Here is a 24,348-nt window from a genome sequence, read left to right on the forward strand (position 1 = left end):
ACATTTATTAAATTAAAAGCATAAAGGGAAGCTTAAGCAAACAGTAGCGAATGGCTATAATGCCTAAGACGTTTTTTTTTATTTTCTGATATGATAAGTGTATTATAAAGTTATTTTAAATTTATATATAAATTGGAATGTCTTATCCTTTTAATGTAAACGTATACATATAACATAAATGTTTTTATTTTTGAAATTACTATTTTAAAAGGCCATTATAACAAAAAAGAAAATAAAATTTATACGATACATTTAAAACTGCACTTGCATTAAAACATGAGTTGGTAGTTTTATTTAAAACATTGCAATAAAATTTTGGAGAAAAATGATGTCGGTTTGTACTCACTGAAATATAAGCATACATAAGAATTATTAAACTGTTTCCTTTTTTAGAATATAAGTAGTTTAGAATTAGAACTTGGTGCTTATATTCATGTCTTTGGCATTTTGGCAGTCTGCAAGATCCACGCACGCGCTAAGAGCTTGCAAATTCCATTATTAGGAGACTTTAGACCTTCTATGCTCTAGTTGGCGTGCATTTAAGTAAAATTAGTCAATCCTAACGTGTAAATGCGAGAAGCTGCTGTGTTTAGCGGCTCGTCGCGGTGTGAAGCAATTCTGAGCGTCGATATGCCAGATGAGAGAGATACGCCGAGAACTTTGTGAGTATTATTCTGATCATTCTTGCAATTATTAATTGAAGTAATCTAATGTTTATAACAAAATATATACAATAAAAAATAAAATATACCTTTGTTGTGGTATATTTTTCATGAATTTATAATATATTACGTTTAAACGTACGCATTTTATTTATTGAAGTTAGTTATTTCAGAGATAAGTTTTGAAATTAATCTAAAAAAAATACTATGTCAAGAACGTTTCTAAACTCAAAAATATTGTGCATTTGTTCAATATATAAGAATTTATATAAAATGTACGTATACAAAATTCTATTTCTCTTCTTTTTATATTTAAATACATAATATAATCAACTTTATAATGTTATATTTAAAATATTTAGCATTTTTTTTATTTCTTAGAGTTCTGATATTTGTGTTGCTTAAGTCAATCTTTATAACTTTGTTTTTATGTTCATAAAAAATTAATACGGCCCGGGACGAATAATCTATAGCACAACATATGTATATGACATATAATAAGAATTCTGAGCCGGTATCTGCGCGTTCTTCAACTTAAAACGTTATTAAGCAATTTGATCCTTTAATGTTTCGTACATCAAGTTTCTCTTCCTGTGATTAAAAATGAAGAAATATTATGGTCATCCGAGCTTAGTTTATGTATGTCCGTATTGTGGCGCATTTTATTCCGCGATACGTATAACGAGTTAATGGCAACTTTATGCGTGGCTCCGATGACATTTACTACTGCTCTATTCCCGCTCCGCTCACGTAACAGTCGCCCGTATTATCGTATTGTTTCCTGAAGCACTCTTCATTGTTCTTCCATTACGGAAATCGAGCTCCGGCTACGAGTTTAGAATTTATCGTGCTATACGTACCGTCGTGCGCCGTGTATGGTATATACATTTCGGAAATTTGGATTTTTGCCTATATTTCCGCTCTAATTCGATTGTCAGACATATGGGTTTCTGGCACGTGTCCATCCTTTGCTATATTTTCTAGAACAACTTGCCGCTTCGTGACTGTGCTACCATCAAGATTTGGTGATCAAATTCGAATTTCAAATTAATCCCAACTTTCCATCATATCTTATGCTAATGATGTAGATGACATTCAAAAAATAGTTAGATTTGTTAATTTTATGATTTAAAATGAGAAGAATATTTGTTAATATTTAACATATATAACTAAAATCAATGTCATGTAGATATAATTAAAGTCATTGTCTGCATATTTGTGTTTACGTTATCTATTACTCATATTATTATAACAGGTAAATTATAAAGAGTCTTTTAAAAAGACCTAAAAATTATTTTCCTTCTTATTAACTTATTTTCTTAAACTAATTTAAAAAATAATATTTTCTTGAACATAATAATTAAAAATAAAAAAAGAAATAAATATTGACACATTATTACCATGCCTATAACAAATGCATTTATAGTAATTAATCGCTTATTTTTAATGATTAACATTGATTTAGGTATGTGGGCAACTTGGATCATGCTGTGTCGGAAAATTTATTGTGTGCTTTGTTTTCGTATATCGGCAGCGTTACAAGTTGCAAGATCATCAGAGAAGTAAGTCTGCAGTTGTCTCATTTGCCTTAACAATTTAACTGATATTTATGTGAAGTAGTCTTTAAAAAATCATGTTATAATTAAATATAAAATATCTTGAAGTATTGTGGATTACTAGCTAATATAGATAAATATCGCACATTGTAATAGCATGTTGTAGACTTTTTGAAATAATGTTGGACACTTTCCACTTATATCGACACAATCGATTTTGATCCATCAAAGTTACACCTGCGAATGATTGTGGCCATTTACATGATATGCTATCATGGTCGGGAAGCGGGCCGAGACAAGCCAGTTTCTCTCTTGTGATCTGCGCCGAGCTCCACCCTCAAAGATCATATCGTTTTCACGAAAGCCCGCATTAAAGCAGGCAGTTCTGTCGTTATATCGATAGTCGCGAGTTGTAGGTGAATATACATCTTACTCAACGTTACTGCATTAATAGTCGCTTAGCTTTCGGAACGTAATATGATGTCTTAATTCTCTGGAATATTAGTGTGGTAATATGTTAATTTAATTTCTTTAATTATTTTTTATTTAAAAGCAATTAATAGTTTTTATTTTAATTTCTATTTTGCTATAAAAATATGTATATAGTAATTAAAAACAAGATAAATGTAAAAGAAAGATATTTTCCATAAATAAATTATTAATAAATGAAGTATAAAGAATAAGAGATATATTGTAAAGAAATGGATAATATGTTCTTTGGATAGCAATTCCACAAACTGATACCTATATTACTTTTTCTGAGAGTTAAGTACGATTTTAAGAAAATTAATAAAATTATGAGATATTTTGCTAGAGATTCAAATTAATAAATTTTCATCAGGATATTATAACAATTCAGCACATTTTAAATCTTAAAACTATAAAATTAATTTTTAAATATTGTATTCATTTTGCTTTTTTTTCATTTTTATTCTTATTAAAAACTTAAATAGAGGATTATAAGAATAATTTGACTAAATAATCAATGTATCTTCTCTTGATTTATAAGATTATGACAAAATAATAATAATAATAAATATAACCAACATTTTAAAAGAACATTAATCATCTGAAAAAGACGTTAACGTGACAAATTGAGAGTTAACAATCTTTGAGTAAAACTAAGATTTAGCAATCTATCAGCAAAAGGATAATCAGCAGGTTATTATTCAAAGAAATAATAACATTTTGCCGAAGCATGTGTCCACGTATGCGCTTACATGAATGCATGAAAATAACAGTCAGACTGAAACGTAAGCGTCCACAAATGTAATTACGGAACAGTGCAGACATAGCAAATGCGCGAAGGCATCAAACACAGAGGTTGTACACTTTTCTCCTTGATTCTTGTAAAATTTAACCTTTCACTTATTTCTCTCCATCTCTCTCTCAGGTCGTTATATATTATTTTCTTTCTATACTGGTTAGTTGCATGCACCAACGAGATATACACTCGTTGCACGATGCGGTTTCGTGCGACGTAACACTTGTTCATCATCCACCTTCGTGTATACGTCACACAAAGTTTTTTTCCCTCATCGTCACTGTTCTTCCCTTGTTTCCTACCGCTCTTTATTTTCCTTCCGTCATTAAGCAGCAAGTATATAAGCGATATGCTGTCTATCACAAAAGATATTATGTGGCTCGGGAGGTAATATTAGCAAGGTACGTCAGACTCATTTTTTCGTGCGTTATTTACGATTAAAAACATTAAAAGAGTAATTTGCAGAGACTGTGTATAACAAGAATTAAAAAGTTAAAGTTATTTATCTTTCATCGCTTTTCTGATAATTTTTAAAGTTTTGACTAAATTTTAATCAGTACTTTTTGAAAAACGTTGTATGTATATGATAACTAATGTAAATTTCTACGAAAACGTTATGTAAAATCGATATTTAATTATACATATATTATGCATATATTAACTGTTATTACTAATAAAAAATAATAATTTTATATGTGTGCATATACATATGCACACATGTATATACCAATATTGATACAAAATAAAAAAAATTCAATCAAAATGCAAATGAATTTCACATACAAGCTCTTCCTCGCAGTTGAATAAATAAATATTGCCAGTAAAACCAAATTGTTGATTTTGCTGACCCCAAAAGAATATTCGCCGATTAAATATTGAAAAAATTGAAACGGTTATTTATTTTTCCCTTTAGTAATAACTGACAAACATCACCAAAACTAATTGATTTAAAAACTAAGACTTCTTGTTCTTAGTTATAAATGATATACTAATAGTTATTAATAATAACATCGAATAGTAAACATTGCATGTATTAATTTTGTTTTAGTTCCATTTTGAGACAAATTTTTATTACATTTAGACTTATTATTATACAACGTATCATAAAACGCAAGCTTAGAAAAGTATCAAAAAGATCAGTGCTCAAACAATCATATTTTAAGTCAGCAAAGATGTATAGTATAAGATGTAAAAAAATTAATTCTCTATTAAAATCAAGCTTAACGTATAATTACATTATTGAGACAATTTCTATAATATACATAGCGGGATTGTTACATTCAATTGTACTTTTTTTCTAATGTAGAAGATATTATTATTTCTGGTCATTCTAAAAAATTTAGTGCATTATCTGTTAATTATGTTAAAGATTACTAGTGCACTTAATTTATTAAATAATTCTAATAATTATTTTAACAATAATTTTTAAGGAAGTCACTATAAACAAACACTTATTGCAACATGATTAAAAATCATATGTAATAGATTTTATATATAGATAAGGCTATATTGAGCCTTTTAGGATGATTATTGATTACGTCTTAATAAAACTCAATAAACAGCAAAAAAAATTTAACTCGAAGGCCGCAAAGTTTTCTACTACTTGGCATACAGGAGATAATATTTTACTTCCTGATTTACATGACAAAAAGTGAAAAGAATATAAGCTTTCACTTTTTCTCATATGATCACACGTAACACAATGTTAATTACTAGTGTGAATGATGTTAACGAATTATTCGCTTTCGTTTCAGCAGGTTAAATTTCAATACGCCTATTGGGGATCGTAATGTGACGATTAACATGAATAAATGTTCATCGCACTTTTCATATTTTGTTCTTCAATTTGGCCCAATGCTGAATGCTGGTATCGCACGTATCTGTCACAATCTGTCAAGTAAAAGCGCAGTATCTTTTTTTGATATCTTCGATATCGGAAATGTGCTTTGATGGTACAATGTCTGTTTAAAATATTTGCCGATAAGTATATAGTATAAAATAGAACGCGTTATAATTATAAGCTATTCAATTAAGAAATTAACGTAAATTATTCAAAAATTAATTTTTAATTTATTAATTTATTAATTTATTTAAAAAAATCACAGTGTTTTTCTTTCTCTTTCTCTTTTAAAGTAATTACGAAATTATATATTTTTTGTACTAAACAAAGAAATAAAAAAAAATTAAAAAAAAAAAAAAAAAAACAGATTACTATATATATTAATGAAAGTATAATTATAAGATCCAAAAAAAATTAGTGGTAAAACATTCTGAGAATGTAATTCTGCATCATATATCTATAGACGAATAAGCGCTGTATTTTCCTTTCGAGTTATTAAAATTGCTATGCAGTTATATATACCTGCAACATATCGAATCGCCATCGCTGTCATATCCTCTACGACGACACCGTCGTTTCGATAGTTAATGTGTATCAATATTTTACGTATTCTGCATAAGCAGCGCGGTAGGTATATTTGCGTTTATTAGCTATAAACTCTCTGCAGGTAGGGCTCGCTGCTGCGCGACGGATTTATGGACCGTGCACTTTCCGAGAAAATGACGGTCCAAAGACGAGGCTTTGTGCATAATGTGTTGTTGTGGAAAAGTGCTAAACGTGCATTAACATCCGTCTGCACTTTGATATTTGTATGTTACTCAGTAAAATAATTGTCGGAGACTCATCTCGTGTCAACTTAATTCCATAAACTTGTTTCGCAACAAGAAAATGCAAATCATGCAATTAAAATTAATCGATTTATTTCAGATTATGAAAAAAATGAGGTCAATTTTCAGATCAAACTACAAAATAAAAATAACATGATTTCGAGTTTAATTTAATTTAGTTTATGTCTCTAGATTTCAAACATTGTTGTTTTTAGCAGCAAAATTTCCTTTTTTGATTTCTTTTCTTAATCATACTTTTCAACTGAGAGAAATATTCCTCGAACGTTTCAGCAAGATATTTGGAACGCGCTTCGTTCTTCTTAATTGAACTTAGACAGAATGCTCAGGTGCGTCCTTCCATTGTACAACGTACCAGGTGATGCAACTACGCCCCTCTGTCTCGTTATTTCTGATGCTGATGTATTCCTCTATCTCGTTAATTTACACGCGGCTAAATAAACGGTGTATTTGGATGTACGACAGTGTGATATTAAGATAGCATATATACATTTATGTATAATAACACTAACAACAAGTAATAATTCACAAATATACACTGCAAATTGAAGTGTTTTAATTAATACACTTTTGTAGTCACTAACATTTAGAGAGAATTCAGAAAACGTATTCAATATAAAAACACATAAAGTGTTTTGCAAGCGTTAAACGCATAATAAAACACCTCTTTTAAGCTAGCAGGACCAAATGGGCAGAATCAAACCGGACCTATCGGAATATTTAGTACTTTTTTTGTACTAATTTGTACCACTAATAACAATTTTGTACCTCGTGCCGTTTCGGAGAAAATCATGTCGCTGCTACCTTAGAATTAAGCTAGAAAGACCACAAAAAAAAATTATAAAAAGGTTTTAAATACAAAAATTTGAAGGACTGAATTTGTACTAATTTGTACCATACAAATAAACTTAATTATTCATCCCTTCTGCTTCAAACAGCCCCTAAAAGAACTCAGTCCTCTCAGTCTCAAGAGTAAAGTACTCTTTCTAATCAGCAGAATCAATCGCTACTTGTAGACTCTATTCAGTATAATTTGTACTACGAAAATATAACGTTTCAGATTTTGTACCCCAGCCGTTTGATAAAAAACTACCCCCGATACCTAACAGTCTCAAAAGTAAAGTACACTTTCTTATCAACAGAATCAATCGCTAGTTGTAGACTCGATTTAGGATAATTTGTACCGCAAAAATATAAAGTTTCGGATTTTGTACCCCAGCCGTTCGATAAAAAACTACCCCCGATTTCTAACAGTCTCAACAGTAAAGTACTTTTTTTCATTAGCAGAATCAATTGTTAGTTGTAGACTCGATTCAGGATAATTTGTACCGCAAAAATATAAAGTTTCCGATTTTGTACCCCAGCCGTTTGATAAAAAACTACCCCCGATACCTAACAGTCTCAAGAGTAAAGTACTTTTTTTCATTAGCAGAATCAATCGCTAGTTGTAGACTCGATTTAGGATAATTTGTACCGCAAAAATATAAAGTTTCAGATTTTGTACCCCAGCCGTTCGATAAAAAACTACCCCCGATACCTAACAGTCTCAAGAGTAAAGTACTCTTTCTCATCAGCAGAATCAATCGCTAGTTGTAGACTCGATTCAGGATAATTTGTACCGCAAAAATATAAAGTTTCAGATTTTGTACCCCAGCCGTTCGATAAAAAACTACCCCCGATTCCTAACAGTCTCAAGAGTAAAGTACTCTTTCTTATTAGCAGAATCAATCGCTAGTTGTAGACTCGATTCAGGATAATTTGTACCGCAAAAATATAAAGTTTCAGATTTTGTACCCCAGCCGTTCGATAAAAAACTACCCCCGATTCTTAACAGTCTCAAGAGTAAAGTACTCTTTCTCATTAGCAGAATCAATCGCTAGTTGTAGACTCGATTCAGAATAATTTGTACCGCGAAAATATAAAGTTTCAGATTTTGTACCCCAGCCGTTCAATAAAAAACTACCACCGATACCTAACAGTCTCAAGAGTAAAGTACTTTTCTCATCAGCAGAATCAATCGCTAGTTGTAGACTGGATTTAGGATAATTTGTACCGCGAAAATATAAAGTTTCAGATTTTGTACCCCAGCCGTTCGATAAAAAACTACCCCCGATTCTTAACAGTCTCAAGAGTAAAGTACTCTTTCTCATTAGCAGAATCAATCGCTAGTTGTAGACTCGATTCAGAATAATTTGTACCGCAAAAATATAAAGTTTCAGATTTTGTACCCCAGCCGTTTGATAAAAAACTACCCCCGATACCTAACAGTCTTAAGAGTAAAGTACTCTTTCTCATCAGCAGAATCAATCGCTAGTTGTAGACTCGATTTAGGATAATTTGTACTGCGAAAATATAAAGTTTCAAATTTACTCTTGAGACTGTTAGGTATCGGGGGTAGTTTTTTATCAAACGGCTGGGGTACAAAATCTGAAACTTTATATTTTTGTGGTACAAATTATCCTGAATCGAGTCTACAACTAGCGATTGATTCTCTTAATGAAAAAAAGTACTTTACTCTTAAGTCTGTTAGGTATCGGGGGTAGTTTTTTATCGAACGGCTGGGGTACAAAATCTGAAACTTTATATTTTTGCGGTACAAATTATCCTGAATCGAGTCTACAACTAGCGATTGATTCTGCTGATGAGAAAGAGTACTTTACTCTTGAGACTGTTAGATATCGGGGATAGTTTTTTATCAAACGATTGGGGTACAAAATCTGAAACGTTATATTTTCGTAGTACAAATTGTACTGAATAAAGTCTACAAGTAGCGATTGATTCTGCTGATTAGAAAAAGTACTTTACTCTTGAGACTAAGTAGACTGAGTTCTATTAGGGGCTGTTTGAAGCAGAAGGGATGAATATATTAAGTTTATTTGTATGGTACAAATTAGTACAAATTTAGTCCTTCAAATTTCTGTATTTAAAACCTTTTTTTTATTTTTTTTCTTGTGGTCTTTCTAGCTTAATTCTAAGGTAGCAGCGACACGATTTTCTCCGAAACGGCACGAGGTACAAAATTGTTACTAATGGTACAAATTAGTACAAAAAAGTACTAAATATATTCCGATAGGTCCAGTTTGATTCTGCCCATTTGGTCCTGCTAGCTTAAAAGAGGTTAATAAAACACTAAAACCGAATTCAAATAAAACACTTATTAATCAAAAAAGCGTTTAAACTGTTTAAAATGTGACTACAAAAAAGTGTATTAATTAAAACACTTCGATTTGCAGTGTATATACGACGTGCAAAGAAACAATATTGAGATCTTTGATTACTTTCATAAGACATTGTACTTGCTCTGCTAAAAAATATATAAAAAAGCAAAAAACTTTTCATAAATTAATTTAACTTTTGCGTGACCAAGTTTTCTTAAAATTCTTTTTTACAAGAGCATTATTAGTAAATAATATCATTTAATAAAAAAATTGGATATTGTTTTATATAATATATACGTTATATCCGCCATTAAGTATGTTAAGAAATAAAATAACTGCATATATTATATTTATGATTGCAAATACATGTCTAATATTAGTTTACTTGAAGCGATAGCAATGCGTCTCTCTCTCTCTCTCTCTCTCTCTCTCTCTCTCTCTCTCTCTCTAAATTTGATACATGCGGCTAAAATTGACATTGTATGTGCTCAGCGTTCATACAGGATGCAGAAAAGATCGTTCATCATTCCGCATAGCGTGCACTGGCGTGCAGTCGGATAGAGAGAACATGGAAAACGTCACAGGAAGTAGATTCTGAGAATACTTTCAAACTATTTTCTTCGCGACGCTATATATAGCAAAAACGCAAAGCGCGGTTGCTTTCGGTACAATTGATCGTTGTGCAACGTAAGTTCTCTTGTACGCATAAATATGATAGCGATATGAAAATTTTACTTAATGCTAGAAAGATGAAAACTTTTAAGAATCCCATTTATCAAAGTTTCACGACGGTTGCAAAGTCTGCGGTAAATTTTATTTTGGAAAACTTTATTTTGCGGAATCGGGTATGCATGTAACGCGCTCCATAGGCTAGACTATCTCGATCATTACAAAAATTATAGAAATCATTATAATTCAAATTTTATGAAAATAATTTACATTATATCTAGACATTTTTTATATATATAAAAAGCACTTTAATACATATTTTATTTATATAAAATATGCTTCTGTAGTGTTTGTAAATAAATTTGAAATCGTGGCGTTTTGTGAAAACAAGTAAAGTTTATATTGGCGAAATTGTTGTGTAGTATTGTTCTATATATGTGTTATGTGCATGGTTTCAAAATATAGTCTCTCTTTTCCAAATATTTATAATATTTTGAATAAATATTGCAAAGTTTACGATGCTGCTGTTATTTGAAAGTTTACGAGAGGTACTTCAACCATCCAAGACACACACCAACGATTGTCTTTAGCGCACGTGTATATATATCTATCTTCTCGTTTCGCCAAATGCTCGACATACTCTATGGATATGCGAGAGGCTCGCGTGCGCTCTCTTCGACATACTAACTAGGCGAGATCACAGTTAAACATCAGACGTCGCACGTATTTGCGACATGTGGCGTAAAGTCCGTTTCCATAATTCGAATTAATTCGAACGGTGCATCACCGTCGTCGCCATCGCCATCACCGTCGTTGTCACCGCTGCCAGCCTCGAAGTTAAAGGCAGCCTATTCCCGGGAAGCTCTCGGCGCATTTGAGCAAACGAGCCGCGACAGTCGAGCAAAATGCAATTTCGAGGACGAGCGGCGGTATGTCGGGGTTTAAAGGTCTAGCACGAAAGGGGGATGGTTTAAGAAGAAGATGAGAAAGAGTGAGGATCAGCGGTGTCGTTTCGAGAGCTGCTCGATACATAATAGTACGTGGGGTAACGAGAATTTTATGCGAGAGCACATCGCCTCCCTCTCGCCTTTACTCTTTTCGTTTATTCCTCCTCTCGTCTTTCTTATTCTTTTGCACCTCCGTTCTTGCTTCCTTTTCTTCCTTCCTTCCTTCCTTCCTTCCTGCTTTCTTTCCTTCCTTCCTTTCTTCCTTTTTTTTTCTTCTGCATACATCTTCGTCTTTCACCTCTTGCGGGAAGAATCGTAGTACAGGATATATTTTGCGGATAACCGTGACGGACGGGGAAGAAAAGAGAGAATATGTCTCCAATTTCCTAAGTAACTTCTGCTCTTTTGCCCGCTGCATTTTCGCATGCAGACGTATACGCTCGCAAAGAAGAGACAAGGATTGAACTTATCGTTACTTGCGTGCGTATATATATGTACGCACGTATACTTGTGCCATGTATCTGTGAGGACACACACACACACACGCATAGCCTCTATTATAACTGCAATGTAAAATATAATAGGAGAAAGTAATTTAAAAAAATCTACTCAATGATTTCGTAAATATATCTGCATTATCCAGAAACATCGCGTATCATTATTTTGTAAGCTGCGATTGGCAAGAACTTGCTCCCAAAATCTTATACGTCTTTACAGTTTAATTTAATAATAATTTAAATGTTAGATAATTAATGACTGGATAATGCAAAATTTACGTTTCTTTTTTAAAAAAATATTTAATTTTAAAACGACAGAAATTAATTCATGCAATTGCTCACATTTTTTCGTTATTACTTTTACAGTTATAGAAACAATGTATTTATAAAAAGTCTGTTCCACAGATTCTAAAAGCCGTCTTTTAAAAAAATTAAAAAAGTTTTTATTATTTATTACCGAGCTGAAAAAACTAAAATCTTTTAAATTCGCCCATCGAACGTGCGAATTTGTAGGACAGATACGCCAATGGCACCATATATACGTCTTTCTTGGTCTAAAGGAACGGAGGTATGTGACTTCGGGCACGTAGAAAGTCAAACTGGCTAGTAAATTGAGAGTCCGTGCTCTTCCTTGTTCGTTTCGTGAGCGACAATCGTCGTCTAAATTATCCGCGGGTGTCAGTGCAAAAGTCTCGATCGTTAGTGAAAAGTACGCGCGATCACGAAATAACAAACTCAAGATTTTCTTTGTTATTTATTGTTTCAAAGATTAATCTCTTAGATAGTAAAGATTTTGTATAGATATATGTATGCACTTGAGTTATAAATATTGCTTTATTAATAATTATATTTTAAGAAGAAAGAAAAGACACACACACACACACACAATGATTAAAAGTTATTAAATAGATTAAGTTTTATATATTACTATGTTAGATTATTTGCATAATTAGAATCGATTTACGTAAATTAATCTACAAGATATTATATTTGTATTATATTTTTTTCTCGACTTTCAACTTCTAAGTTTCATACAAAAACATTTAGTTTCTTCTACTTTTTGTAAAGTAATCCTATTTAAATATTTAGATAAATGCTGTTTGAAAATGATAATATACTATCTCTCAAATTAAAAATTTTATTATTCGCACAACATATAGGATCCCCATGTTAAAAGGATCATGCGTGCCGCCTGACCTGTCCGACTAACACCACAAAGCACATCTACGTAAGGCTTGGATTTCCATCCTGGGCAATTATTCTGGTAATTAACGTCGACGGGTCATAAGGGTAGCGCGCGCACAGCCGAATGGGCTGGGGTCGCCTGAGTTTATTACAAAGATATACGGCACTCGGAGACTCACACTCGTTCGCGTTTTGTATACGCGCGCGATATATACTTTCACGCTTCCGGCGGCTACCCGCGGAGAATTTCAACTATTTCCGTGGATGATGGACGTTCCTGAAACTGTCCCGGTCGTTTGCGAAGTACCGTTACGGACAAACATGCGACTTAATAATGGGTGCGTTACGCGTAATCTATGTGCAAGTTCCGTCTCGTATGCAATGCATTAATTCACGCTAATTGCTAAAACACCTGTAAAACGTATACATAACGAAAACATAGAATGCTCCAGTACAAATACTATCCTTCTTTAGCTATAACTTTTTATGATTTTGTGTTAAAAATCTTATTTCTGAACGTTTGGCATTAAAATTTTACAATAGAGAAATATATTGCGTTTAGATAAAAATAAGTTTTTATCTCAAGAAGATCGAAATGTACGTGTTAATATAAAGCGTCATTTTTATGCTATATATGACTGAGCATATCCAAACTTGTGAAGTAACTACTTGAGACCGAGTAAAGACAACATTCTCTATAAGCAGTGTACTATGCGTGTTTCGATATTTCTAATTAATAAAAAGTCTGCACCATAATAGTAAAAAATCGATATGACTTTTATCACAAATCAACAAATTTAAGATCGCTGTCCCGCAGTTAAAAAATCGGTCGCTGCTACAAATGGTGACGGCTGCTGAGCGGCCGAACTGTGACGCGCAATATAGCAATAAATCAGGCGAACGAAAAACTATAAGGAGTAAAATAAAAAAAGCTTGTAGAGAGTAGACTTGGAAACGTGCCAGAGTAACGAGCAGTCACTGGGTGAGCCTGTGGCCTTTAAATTGTGGCCTTCGTGGTGCCTCTTCGGTGGCCTTCTCTTCGGTTGCTTTCTTTTCCATCTTTTTCGTTTTCGTCCATTTTTTTTTTTTTTTTTTTTACTACGCGCTGCTACGCCTCATATAGTTCTCCAGTCTTCCTCGTCGATTTTTTTCTTCATATGTTGCCTCGGCTTTCTTGTACCAGCCGTCATTTAAATCTACGTATACATAGTTAACGACGATTCGCATCGTAAATCACGCGACGGCAAATAGTTTGTAAGTAATAATCGTTTTCGCGACATTTTAACTCGAGTTCGTGACCTTCCATCTAAGTGCTTTGTTCCATCTTCGTTTCACATTCATTCAAGTTTCAATATTAAGATGTCTCTATTTTATTTTCTTATAAATTCTATTTACATGCCTTTGGATCGTGCTTTTAAGGCGTTTGATTTTATTTCAGTGAATGCAACACTCACGAAAAGTCAGCATTCCTCGAGAATTTTGTCGTTGCTAGTTAATTATTACTAATAAGGAGAAAGTATACGATTCACAGAATGTTTCGCTTTCACCATTAGCTGATATATTGTTTGATACTTTGTCAAAACATATAAAAAACAGAGGATTAATTTTGTGATTAATATTATCTTCTTTTTCTTTTCTCTAGTATACGCGCCACGCATTATTACATATCCTACTTTTCTGCGTTTCCGTTTCCTGTACTCTCCGCCGGGCCAGAACGATTAATGCAAATTTTATTGCCATATTCCACCATCACGTATCACGGGGCAATAACTTGGTTTGTCGTTGCCGTTTGCAAGCTGTGCATGCTGACGCGATTAGAATTAATTAATTACATGTCCCTAATTTTTCATAATATCCATCTTGAGCAAGATTCTATAATGAAGTATAATTATATTACTATAGTAATATTGTATATAGATAAATATTTCTCTAAACTTTTGCTTTATATTTTTTTTTCAATTTTAGTCGAAAGTTAATCTCTGTTTTTAATTTCCTATACTTGATAAGGCGCGTTAGTAAGATTGGAGCGGCGCTTCCAATTACGCTTGAATTTTAAGCGAAATGGTGAGAGCGAATAAGTACGACGATAAATCGTCAAGTATAGTCTCGAGAAAGAGAGACAAAACGTAAAACGTGGCGAGATCGAGGCGAGAAGCGGGAGATCAAGGATATTTGAAAAGGAGGCCGTCACGAAAGTTCAGACACCGAGGAAGATCGACAATCAGGTTTGGGCCACGACTTTCTTCTCGTGTTCCAAACAGGTTTCATCGATGAGGGGTGTTTGACCTTGAGAACTTTGACCATGATCCAGAAACTAATGTAACTTCCTCGTTCATTTACGTTAATCTCACCTCTTATCCCAATTACTTCTTGTCTTTATCAATCGTTTCTTTATATTAGGTACTGCATAAAGAATTAAATTAGTAATTACATCGCCTTAAATAAAAATAGTGCGATAAAGATTGTATCTGAACGTAAACGCGTTTTATATTTATGTAGTGTAAGTGTGTAAAGTCTTTTACAAAGAAGATGATAATGCTGATGAGAAAAAGGATGAATATTCATGAAACAGCAGGAGTAAAGCTAATATAATGGAACATTACCACAACGAGAAGTTGTAACATGTGGTATTGTCTTACTGTATCATATTTTCGTAACAGTTTGAAGGAGCGTCTCATATTCGCAATTTTGCGTAAGTTGGCGAATTCTGCTTCACTAAAATGTAATCTTTTATCTTAACTTTCACTATACTCGTTCTACTTACACTTTTGACATTCTAGGTACGCATAAATTTCCAAGTTTCCGAAACCATTTAGCAAACTTTCTACATAAAGAATATATATGGTTACGCATGATTGTTTAATAAGTTAAATTATTGGCCCATTTTTTTAAGTAAACGTTTTGTTTTTAATTTTAAAAGACAGAGCAATTTATATTCATGTATATTAAAAGTCACGATGTTTCCTTTATATCAAAAATTGGTCGTAGAATTCTCTGAATCTATTTTTGTGAGAAAATGTTAGCTCAAATCCATTACAATATCCATAGGTAAAGAAATGTGTGTGTCTTATCGATTATTATTTTACCGTGACACGATTCCTGCGTACATAAAAAGTGATTTTACCCGCTAGGCGCGCAGGGAGAGGTTTGATGGCAGAAAGTGTTTGCCGACATGCCGAATCGATTTCGAATGACGGGAGATCTAGCACCTCGAGCATCCAGGATTCATCTAAACTGGGATCTTTCGATTTAGAGTCTTCTTCCTACGTCACAGGATATGGGATACGGCAGCGTAGTTTCACTCCTGTGAAGGTTCCTGTTTCCAGAGAAAAAAGGAGTTGAAGGAGGCCCTTTTCGCTTTTCCTGGAATTTTATCTGTCTGGTAGGATACCTCCGTCTTGAGAGGGGTATAAGGGGACGAGGCTATAATACCGGCAGGGGTAAGATAAGACAAGACGTAGAGAGGAGTTCGTCCGTCACTGCAGCGAAATTCCGTCCGCAATCTCTGAAGGAATCTTTGGTATCCCAGCAGTCAACGGCTGTACAGCCCTCTCCTGTATACAGTCTTGTTCCCTCCTATTCTCATCACAGTCTCGTGAGCTTCGGTATAGGACACGCGAGGAGAGCCGCCAACGCGCGGGACGGACAGAGGGGTAAGAAAACGAAAAGACAAATGAGGAAATGTGGAACTTCGTCGACTCGACCGAACAGGGATGCGGGGAGAAAACTGATAAAGTAATAATTTCATTTTATGACGAGGAAACGAGCCGGGAAATATGTGTGCAGCCCGAATGAGGACGCATCCTCGTTGGCTGGCTCGAATCTCCAGCGGGCATCGACTCGTCGGCTACACTACTACGTTTTTTCATCATTCTAAGCGAGAGACGGCATGTGTAGCTAGTATGTACATGTGTAGCTAGTACCTTCGAGGGTCAATATAACACGACGATCATAACGATCACACGATGATATCAGAGTGAAAAATCTACGCAAAAATATGAAAAAAATTACGAGAAAAGATGCGACGACAAAGCACGAATTTTAATTAAAAATATCGATATCGTATTAAATTTAAAATATGAGTATATAAAATGTTTTGAAAATAATATTATTACCTTCTTATTGTTACTATTTTTACAAGAAATCCGTAGGTACATATAAAATGTATTTATAATTCAATCACTGTATATTTTACATGTATAATTTTATAAAAGGATTAATTTACACATAACTAGACGCAAATATCGTTTGATGACATATTATGAGATTTATTTCGTCTGTGTCAGAGCCTTGAACTATGATACTCTTCGAGAACGAAAAGAAAAAATAACAAAATTATCATTTATAAGTCTCAATTAAGGTTAATTATGCGACACATGCAGTATGCAGTGGAGAAAATCTTGTTGGGAAAAGAACATTTCTTGGTCTTGATGTACAATTCTCTTCATTTCTGATAATAATACTAATGATTATGATGAGACCGAGGTGTGTAAAACTGCAACTCATAATATATGATCACTGATTAATATTAAATTATACTTCTTGCTATAATAAGATAGCAAGCACTATACTTTCACAATAGCAAATAGTTTAAAAATCTTTCATAAAGTATTATACTTATCTAATTGTGTAGTTTTTATTAATTGCTAACGAGACAAAATCTAATTCATATTAATAAACATAAATAAAAATTTTATTATAAAAACTTTTAACATTTTAACGTTTTAATTAAAAAGATATATCCAAATAAATCTTTTTATTAGTGTAAATATACTTGCTAAAATCTTGGAAACGTATTTTTATTGCTTTACATCGTGCACCGACGATCTCAAAACGCCAATAAATTCAAAATTTTCAAGTTTATTGCGCTTTTTATATAGAAACTTTTATAACGTTAGTTTCCGTACTACCAAAAATTCGAAGATTTGCACGTAGCTCTCGCAATAAAGTTGAATACTTAAAGAAAAAATAAGTAGCATTACATGAATTGCTTTCTTAATGCTTAATGCAAATGCAAGGAATAAAAACTGTGCTTATACTGTAACAAACCAAGTTTTGTAAATATATGTAGAGAAAAAATAAAGAATATTGAGTTTTGTGTACACTCTAATTCAAATATCTTCTTATTTTTATTTTATTGTTTTTATCAATCCAAATAAATTTATCAATTTTTACAAGATAAAAAATAATTTATTAAATTTTAATAAATTTAAAAATAAATTCGACTGTCGGATTCTAAAATTTGAGAAATTAAGAGAATATTGTTGTCTTACAATATTATAAAAAAACTTTTTTTTTTAATTAAATTTCTATTTGTAGAGATCTAGGCAATCTATTATATAACTATTAATGGAGTTATGTCATCACGATCATTAACAACCACGGTGCAGCACATTGATTACTCTTCTGTGCGATAATAGAAAAGTTAACTCATTGCTAATTTTCTCCAGGAAATCGGCACCATGTCTCATCTACACGTACAGGCAAAGTCGAGGAATTTGCATACCATTGCGCTTGAAACAAGGTCACATGTGACCTCGATATATGAAAGAGAGCAAGAAAAGTCGATCAAGTACAATCAGTTGCAGAAAATTAATCATATCTATAAATATTGACTTTTTGTTCTTATTGTTAAGAATACAACGCGACGTAATTTGACAAATTTTTTTACGTTAAATTCATACATGAGGTTTATTTTTATTTAAATATTATATTTTATGTGTCAATTAAAATGTTTTATTATATCGTAATAAAACACACACACACACACACACACACACACACACACACACACACACACACACACACACACACACACACACACACACACACACACACACACACACACACACACACACACACACACACACACACACACACACACACACACACACACACACACACACACACACACACACACACACACACACACACACACACACACACACACACACACACACACACACACACACACACACACACACAGGTGTCAGTAAATAATAATAAAATTAAAATATAGAACAGTAATTTATATTATTTAATAAATCACGATTTAAATTAGTTTATGGTTCAGTAGCATCATATAATTCAAGGTACTTGTTACATATCCGACGGTTGCTCGTTTATTAATCAAATTCACAGAATTCACTTTCATCTAGATTACACTAACGACCAGTTACGGTTGATATGTAAGACGAGCTTGCCGTTCAGATATAACGTTCGATGATGCATATGCTCTGCATGTCGATATGTGTAGAAAGTAAAGCGTGTCTGACAAATGAAGACTATTTCCTACTTCACTTACGCGACTAGTAAATGTACAAAGTCGTAAAGCAAGTTTATTTATATATTATACTATCGCGTATGCATAAGTATAGGTAATAATATGATACTTTATTTACTCACTAGATAATTGAAGAAATATCTGTTCATAAAGAAATTGTGATAGAATATCTTACTATACATGAATATTTAGAACAGACCGTGTAAATATGTATTAAAAATATAATTAAGTAAAAGTGATAATAATAGCTGTGAGAGAGAAATACATGTATGCAATTAATTCAAACAATTTTATTTATTCTATAAATTACTAGTTATATTCTTTGTACGAGATATGTAGATTTAATTCTCTAGAGAAAAATGCAGATTATACGTAATGAGTATAATAAAGCACTTACTACAATTTATCATCAGAAAATAGAGAAATTCTAATCATTACGAGATTGCACGAGATAATAACACTTAAATGAAATGCTCCATTTAATATAAAAGCTATTAATAAGATAAACTTCTCATTAATTTATTATTTATTTATTTATTATTTATTATTCATTAACTATTTATTTTGCATTTTTTAGAGTTTATGAATTTACAATGTATAATATTGTTATTTTATCATAATTATTTTTCAAGTTAATTTTATAATTTAATTAGAATGTTTATTTTACGGAAAATAATTGGCACAATATTCTCATTTTCCTATTTCCAGCCAATGGTTCATTTCAAGTAAACGATTAGTTCAAATTGTCTACGAACGTATTTTTGGCGCGTAGCGTGCCGATTGCGCGTGACTAGAGTAACAGTATTGTATCGTATCTCTTGATCCACGAAGCGATGAGAAAAGTGTAGCATGATCTAATTCTCATTTCAGCTTCCGGGCATGTACAACGTTTCAACGGTGATTAGCAGTTTCCAGATATCGTTATATATATTGTATATATGTTACGAGAGTTATACGGCACATGAACATCCCTCTGTCCTAATATTTTCTCCGTATAATCGGATTACGTAATGTGCAAATGTATGGGTTCGCGAGATTTAATGTTTGTCAGGTGTGGAAGTGTAAATGTAAAACTTCTGTAAGCACAAGATATCGCTTAGGGTAGAATAAGACACTTTCTCTGGTTGTTGAGCATCGGATTTCATGAGATATCTTCTGTTTCTCGAGCCGGAACTCAGCACAAAGTAAGCGATTTGTGGTCAAAGAATAATGACTGACTGTTCATTTACGAATTTGATTTGCGCATAAGCACAATAGTGAAAGAAGTATTATACAAATTAGTGAGATATTGTCGATTGCGGTATCTGACTTTTATTCATCAGCTTATCGTATACTGTTGATTATTAAATCCATCTGTTTCTCTTTTTGAAAGTCTAAAGAACAGAGTTCTAGTCGATGGCGTGCCTCTTCATAATCTATAGTTATTTTTTCAAAATAACTACATTTGCGTGCTTGTGCATTGCAATTTTGGAAATAAATTAAAGAAATTGCATGAATATATCAGGACGAATAAAGTAAAATTGATTGAAGCACATGCATGATTATATGAAATTATGAGATGTAACGTATTACTTCTAACGTAACGTGTTACGTCTATCGTGTTAGACGATATAGCGTGGAAATAAAATTCAAGACAGTATAACAAAAGGGTTACTTTCTCTTATCCTAGGAAACGTAAAGCCTAGTCGTGCGCATTCGGCATTTGCCAGCAGAAAATCCATGAAACGAAATAAAGGAGTGTACATTGCGTGAATACACAGTTGCTTCTCTACCATGTTGAATACTTATCATTACAATATTGCTCGGGCCATTTGCTACTGATTTTCTCCTTCACAACACTCCATCGTCCCACACAAATTTAACTTTTCTCTCTAGATATCTTCACTTACGTGACAACCGTAACTTTCTGAAGAAATTTCATCATCGTTACTTTTACAATTGTACACCTTTATCCGCGTGCGATAGAGCATGCTCATCAGACTGCATATCGTATGTACAATTGTTTGTACGTGTCTCAAATAAATGTTTTGGTTTTAAAAAACATTTGTACTGCAGTTCTTATCATTTCTATTATAGATTTATAATTTATGTGTCACCCTCAAGGAAGATTATTTTTTGCTAAAATTGATAAGTTAAGAAATACTTCATTGTGCAATTTGAGAAAACATACTACAATATATTTGATGTGTATATACCGTATTGTATTAAAGCGTTACATATATGTATAGACGGGCATATGTATAGGAAGAAGCAAAAAGATTGTCTGTCTATCGACCAGAGCAACTTTTTTATCTACTTTATGAAGCAAACATCGATAATAAATAAGCATAAATAAATGCTTGTTACGTTGAGTCAGATCATTGAACCGATCGCTTTGTCGTGCGTTACAACGACGCAAACTCGATTTCACGCTCCGTATCATCGAATATAGGGTATAGGAATCTAGACTGTCTGATGATTATGGTTACGATCAGTTTAGGCTTTCGACCACGTGAGACAGCTCGACACCTTGGCCTTCTATACTGTCTCGTTACGTGATTGTGACATTCGTAGATCACGTTCAAATCGATTTGCTCAGCGAATAGCTTCGTCATGGAATTTCTCATAATGGATAATGTATATATACATATATGTAGATCTATACATAAGTATAATACATTTTTGATGGTATAACGCTCAAGATATATTGACCCTAGAGAATTTAATTCTCTACAAAGAATTTAATATAATATATTGTGCCAATTATATTGGTAGTTATAAAAATCATAACATTCATGCTTAAAAAATAATAGCAAGAACATTTTTTAATGTTTGAGGTATTTATTTATGTATAAACATATAATGTATCTAGCTTGCAAAACATATATTGTTTAACAAGAACAAATACACTCAAAGATATATAACTTTGCTATTGCTATTATAATTCAATGAAATAGACTGAGATTCTAACTGTATACGTATAAGTCGGACACTAAAAGCCTCGAGGAGTATGTCAGAAATTTCGCCTCACGAAGGATTCTGCAGTTGAAGAAAGTGGTCATTTACGACAGCAGCAATACGAGATAACATCTTGATTTAATTTCAAGATGTACATTCGAGAAAGATATAATAACTGAATATATTGATATCTCAACCGGATATATATATATATATATATATATATATATATATATATATTAGCCAAGAAAAATTTTCTTTGCACATTAATTATTCAAATACATTAAATAAGCACATACTTTAATGCTTTAATTCAAAGTAACATAATTAAGTATAAAGTAAATTTAACTTATAATATATAACTTATTTCATCTTTATATTTTTCTTTTTAACAAGCTTCTTATACAAGCTTTAAAAAAATTTTCCAGAGATTTAAATTAAAACAACTTTCTCTCTCTCTATGAGTTAATTACTTTCAACATTTGAAATTATATTAAAAAATGTGATAATATTACATGGAAAATAAATTGTTTGCAAAAACTTATGTACGTGATATGAACTCTGTATTCCAATAAATTAGGATTGTATAATGACGGTAAATGATATCTCTCAGCATTATCTACCGACTTTGAAGATTACAAAACAAAGCGCACTTCATAGACAAAGTTGTAATAAGTTTATATATCTTTAGTTTCATTTTGTAATGTTAAACAGTGCTTGCGGGGCTATAACTCTCAATAAATTAACGGATTTATATATTGAGCGAATTATTTGACCAGAATTGCGACTTATATTTTATGGAATAAAATTTTAAAGCATACTGCTACTAATAATTAATATCATAAATTAAGCATTAACTATATTGTTTTATTGGAGTCGATTTTTATACGTATATTTTATTATTGAATACTGTATAATATATATCAATTATGTAATTAGGTTGGAATATTCCTTTCTCTATATTGCTTTTGAACGCTTTACAATTACAATATGTAATTTTTAATCTTTTACATTCTATTATTCTATTACTGATATCTATATACCTATAGACGTAGCATTAAATGCTTGAATAAAATGCATTTATCACGAGAAATATAATATAAATGTAATTTTTGCAAAATAATTCCATTGTTAAGTACAGATCTTTCTATAATTTTATATTTTTGTAATTTAATTGTTTCATTTGTTATTTTACTATCCAATTATTTGATTTAATTTTTATTATTTTTCCTGCTTTTTGTGCAACATATTGTACTAATGTCTATGCAATTTCGCAGAAAATTTCGAACGGTAGCCTTATTATTTCACGTCAACGAGATTATTCAATCGCTTCGCGAAATACCCGCCCTACCACCCGTCTTCTCGTGCATTCTCGCACTGGCGTTGCATCAACGGCCGCGCAGAATGCATAGCAATGCACAGCCATATAATTCAGGAAGATATTGCCGATTCAACGAGGGGTAGAGAACTAGTTGAAACGAAAGTTCGACTAGCGCGCATCGCGCTCCTGTCATTGATCGGCAGAATTTCTCTGATACCAAATTCCATGGATGCGCCAGTTATTCTAATGCACCACGCGATTCTATAATGTGTACCAATGCACACGCGTCAGACGCTAATAAGTTATGTTCGTTTCGCACTATGTCTATATTTTGTCGTCGAAATTGCCCCAAATGTATTATAGTGTCGATATTACATTTGCTCTTTCGACATATCGCATGGATCAATCGTGTATCTTGTCTGCAACGTTCGCACAATTTTATACTCAAATATATGTAACAATATCACATTTAAATCGAAATAGTTTCGATTTAAATACGAATAGTTGTCGAAATAAAACTGTTAATATATAGGTACACATTATACATACTATATATATTCTAATGTATATATCAATTTAAAATGTAAAAATATTTATTAAATTTTACATCTCATTTTATTTTATATTAATTATATAAGTAATAAAAATCAAGTTATCAATAAATATAAATTATTAGATTAGAATAAAATAGATGCATTACAAGAATAAACATAATTGGATAACTTAGTTAAAATATGCCGTATAATTACTAAAAAATATTTTCTATTTTTTCTTATTTATGCTTGTGATATATGCACATTAAAAAAACTTCTCATCAGTATTGCTTCGATATATATATTTGCGCTTCAAATGAATAAATTATGTGAAATATATTTACTTCAATAAATATGCGTAGCCTCGACATGCACTACGAGTCGTTAGTCCTATAGAAACTAATTAATTATCTATATTGATAAACTATAGCTAAATGTTCAAAGGAAATAACTATACACTTGATGCCATCTCCTAATATAATACTTGTCGCGATCGAAGAATAATCTGATACGTGGAGTGTAATTTTATTATTAAGTAATTGTATTATAATTATATGCAATTGCAACGAATAATACAATTTCTTTTATAAAAATAATTTCTTGATACTTCAGAAAAAAATAAAATATTGAAGATCAATTCTTTGAATGAAC

At 32.1% G+C, this 24,348-nt stretch overlaps 1 protein-coding gene across 5 annotated transcripts in view; it reads left to right on the plus strand.

The window, feature by feature from the left end:
• Nucleotides 1–554: 554 nt before the first annotated feature.
• The window catches only part of LOC143895895 (nucleolysin TIAR), a 529,366-nt gene continuing 505,572 nt past the window's right edge, over nucleotides 555–24,348 (plus strand). For all 5 annotated transcript variants that reach the window (XM_077403351.1, XM_077403356.1, XM_077403354.1 and 2 more), the window contains exons 1-2: nucleotides 555–662; nucleotides 2,128–2,224. In XM_077403351.1, the coding sequence (XP_077259477.1) occupies nucleotides 571–662; nucleotides 2,128–2,224 (189 nt within the window). In that variant the 5' untranslated portion in view covers nucleotides 555–570. The remainder of the gene's footprint in view (nucleotides 663–2,127; nucleotides 2,225–24,348) is intronic.

Source organism: Temnothorax americanus, unplaced genomic scaffold, assembly GCF_048541705.1.
Source record: "Temnothorax americanus isolate GAGA-0224 unplaced genomic scaffold, ASM4854170v1 Scaffold17, whole genome shotgun sequence".
In the NCBI taxonomy this organism is placed as follows: Eukaryota; Metazoa; Arthropoda; class Insecta; order Hymenoptera; family Formicidae; genus Temnothorax; species Temnothorax americanus.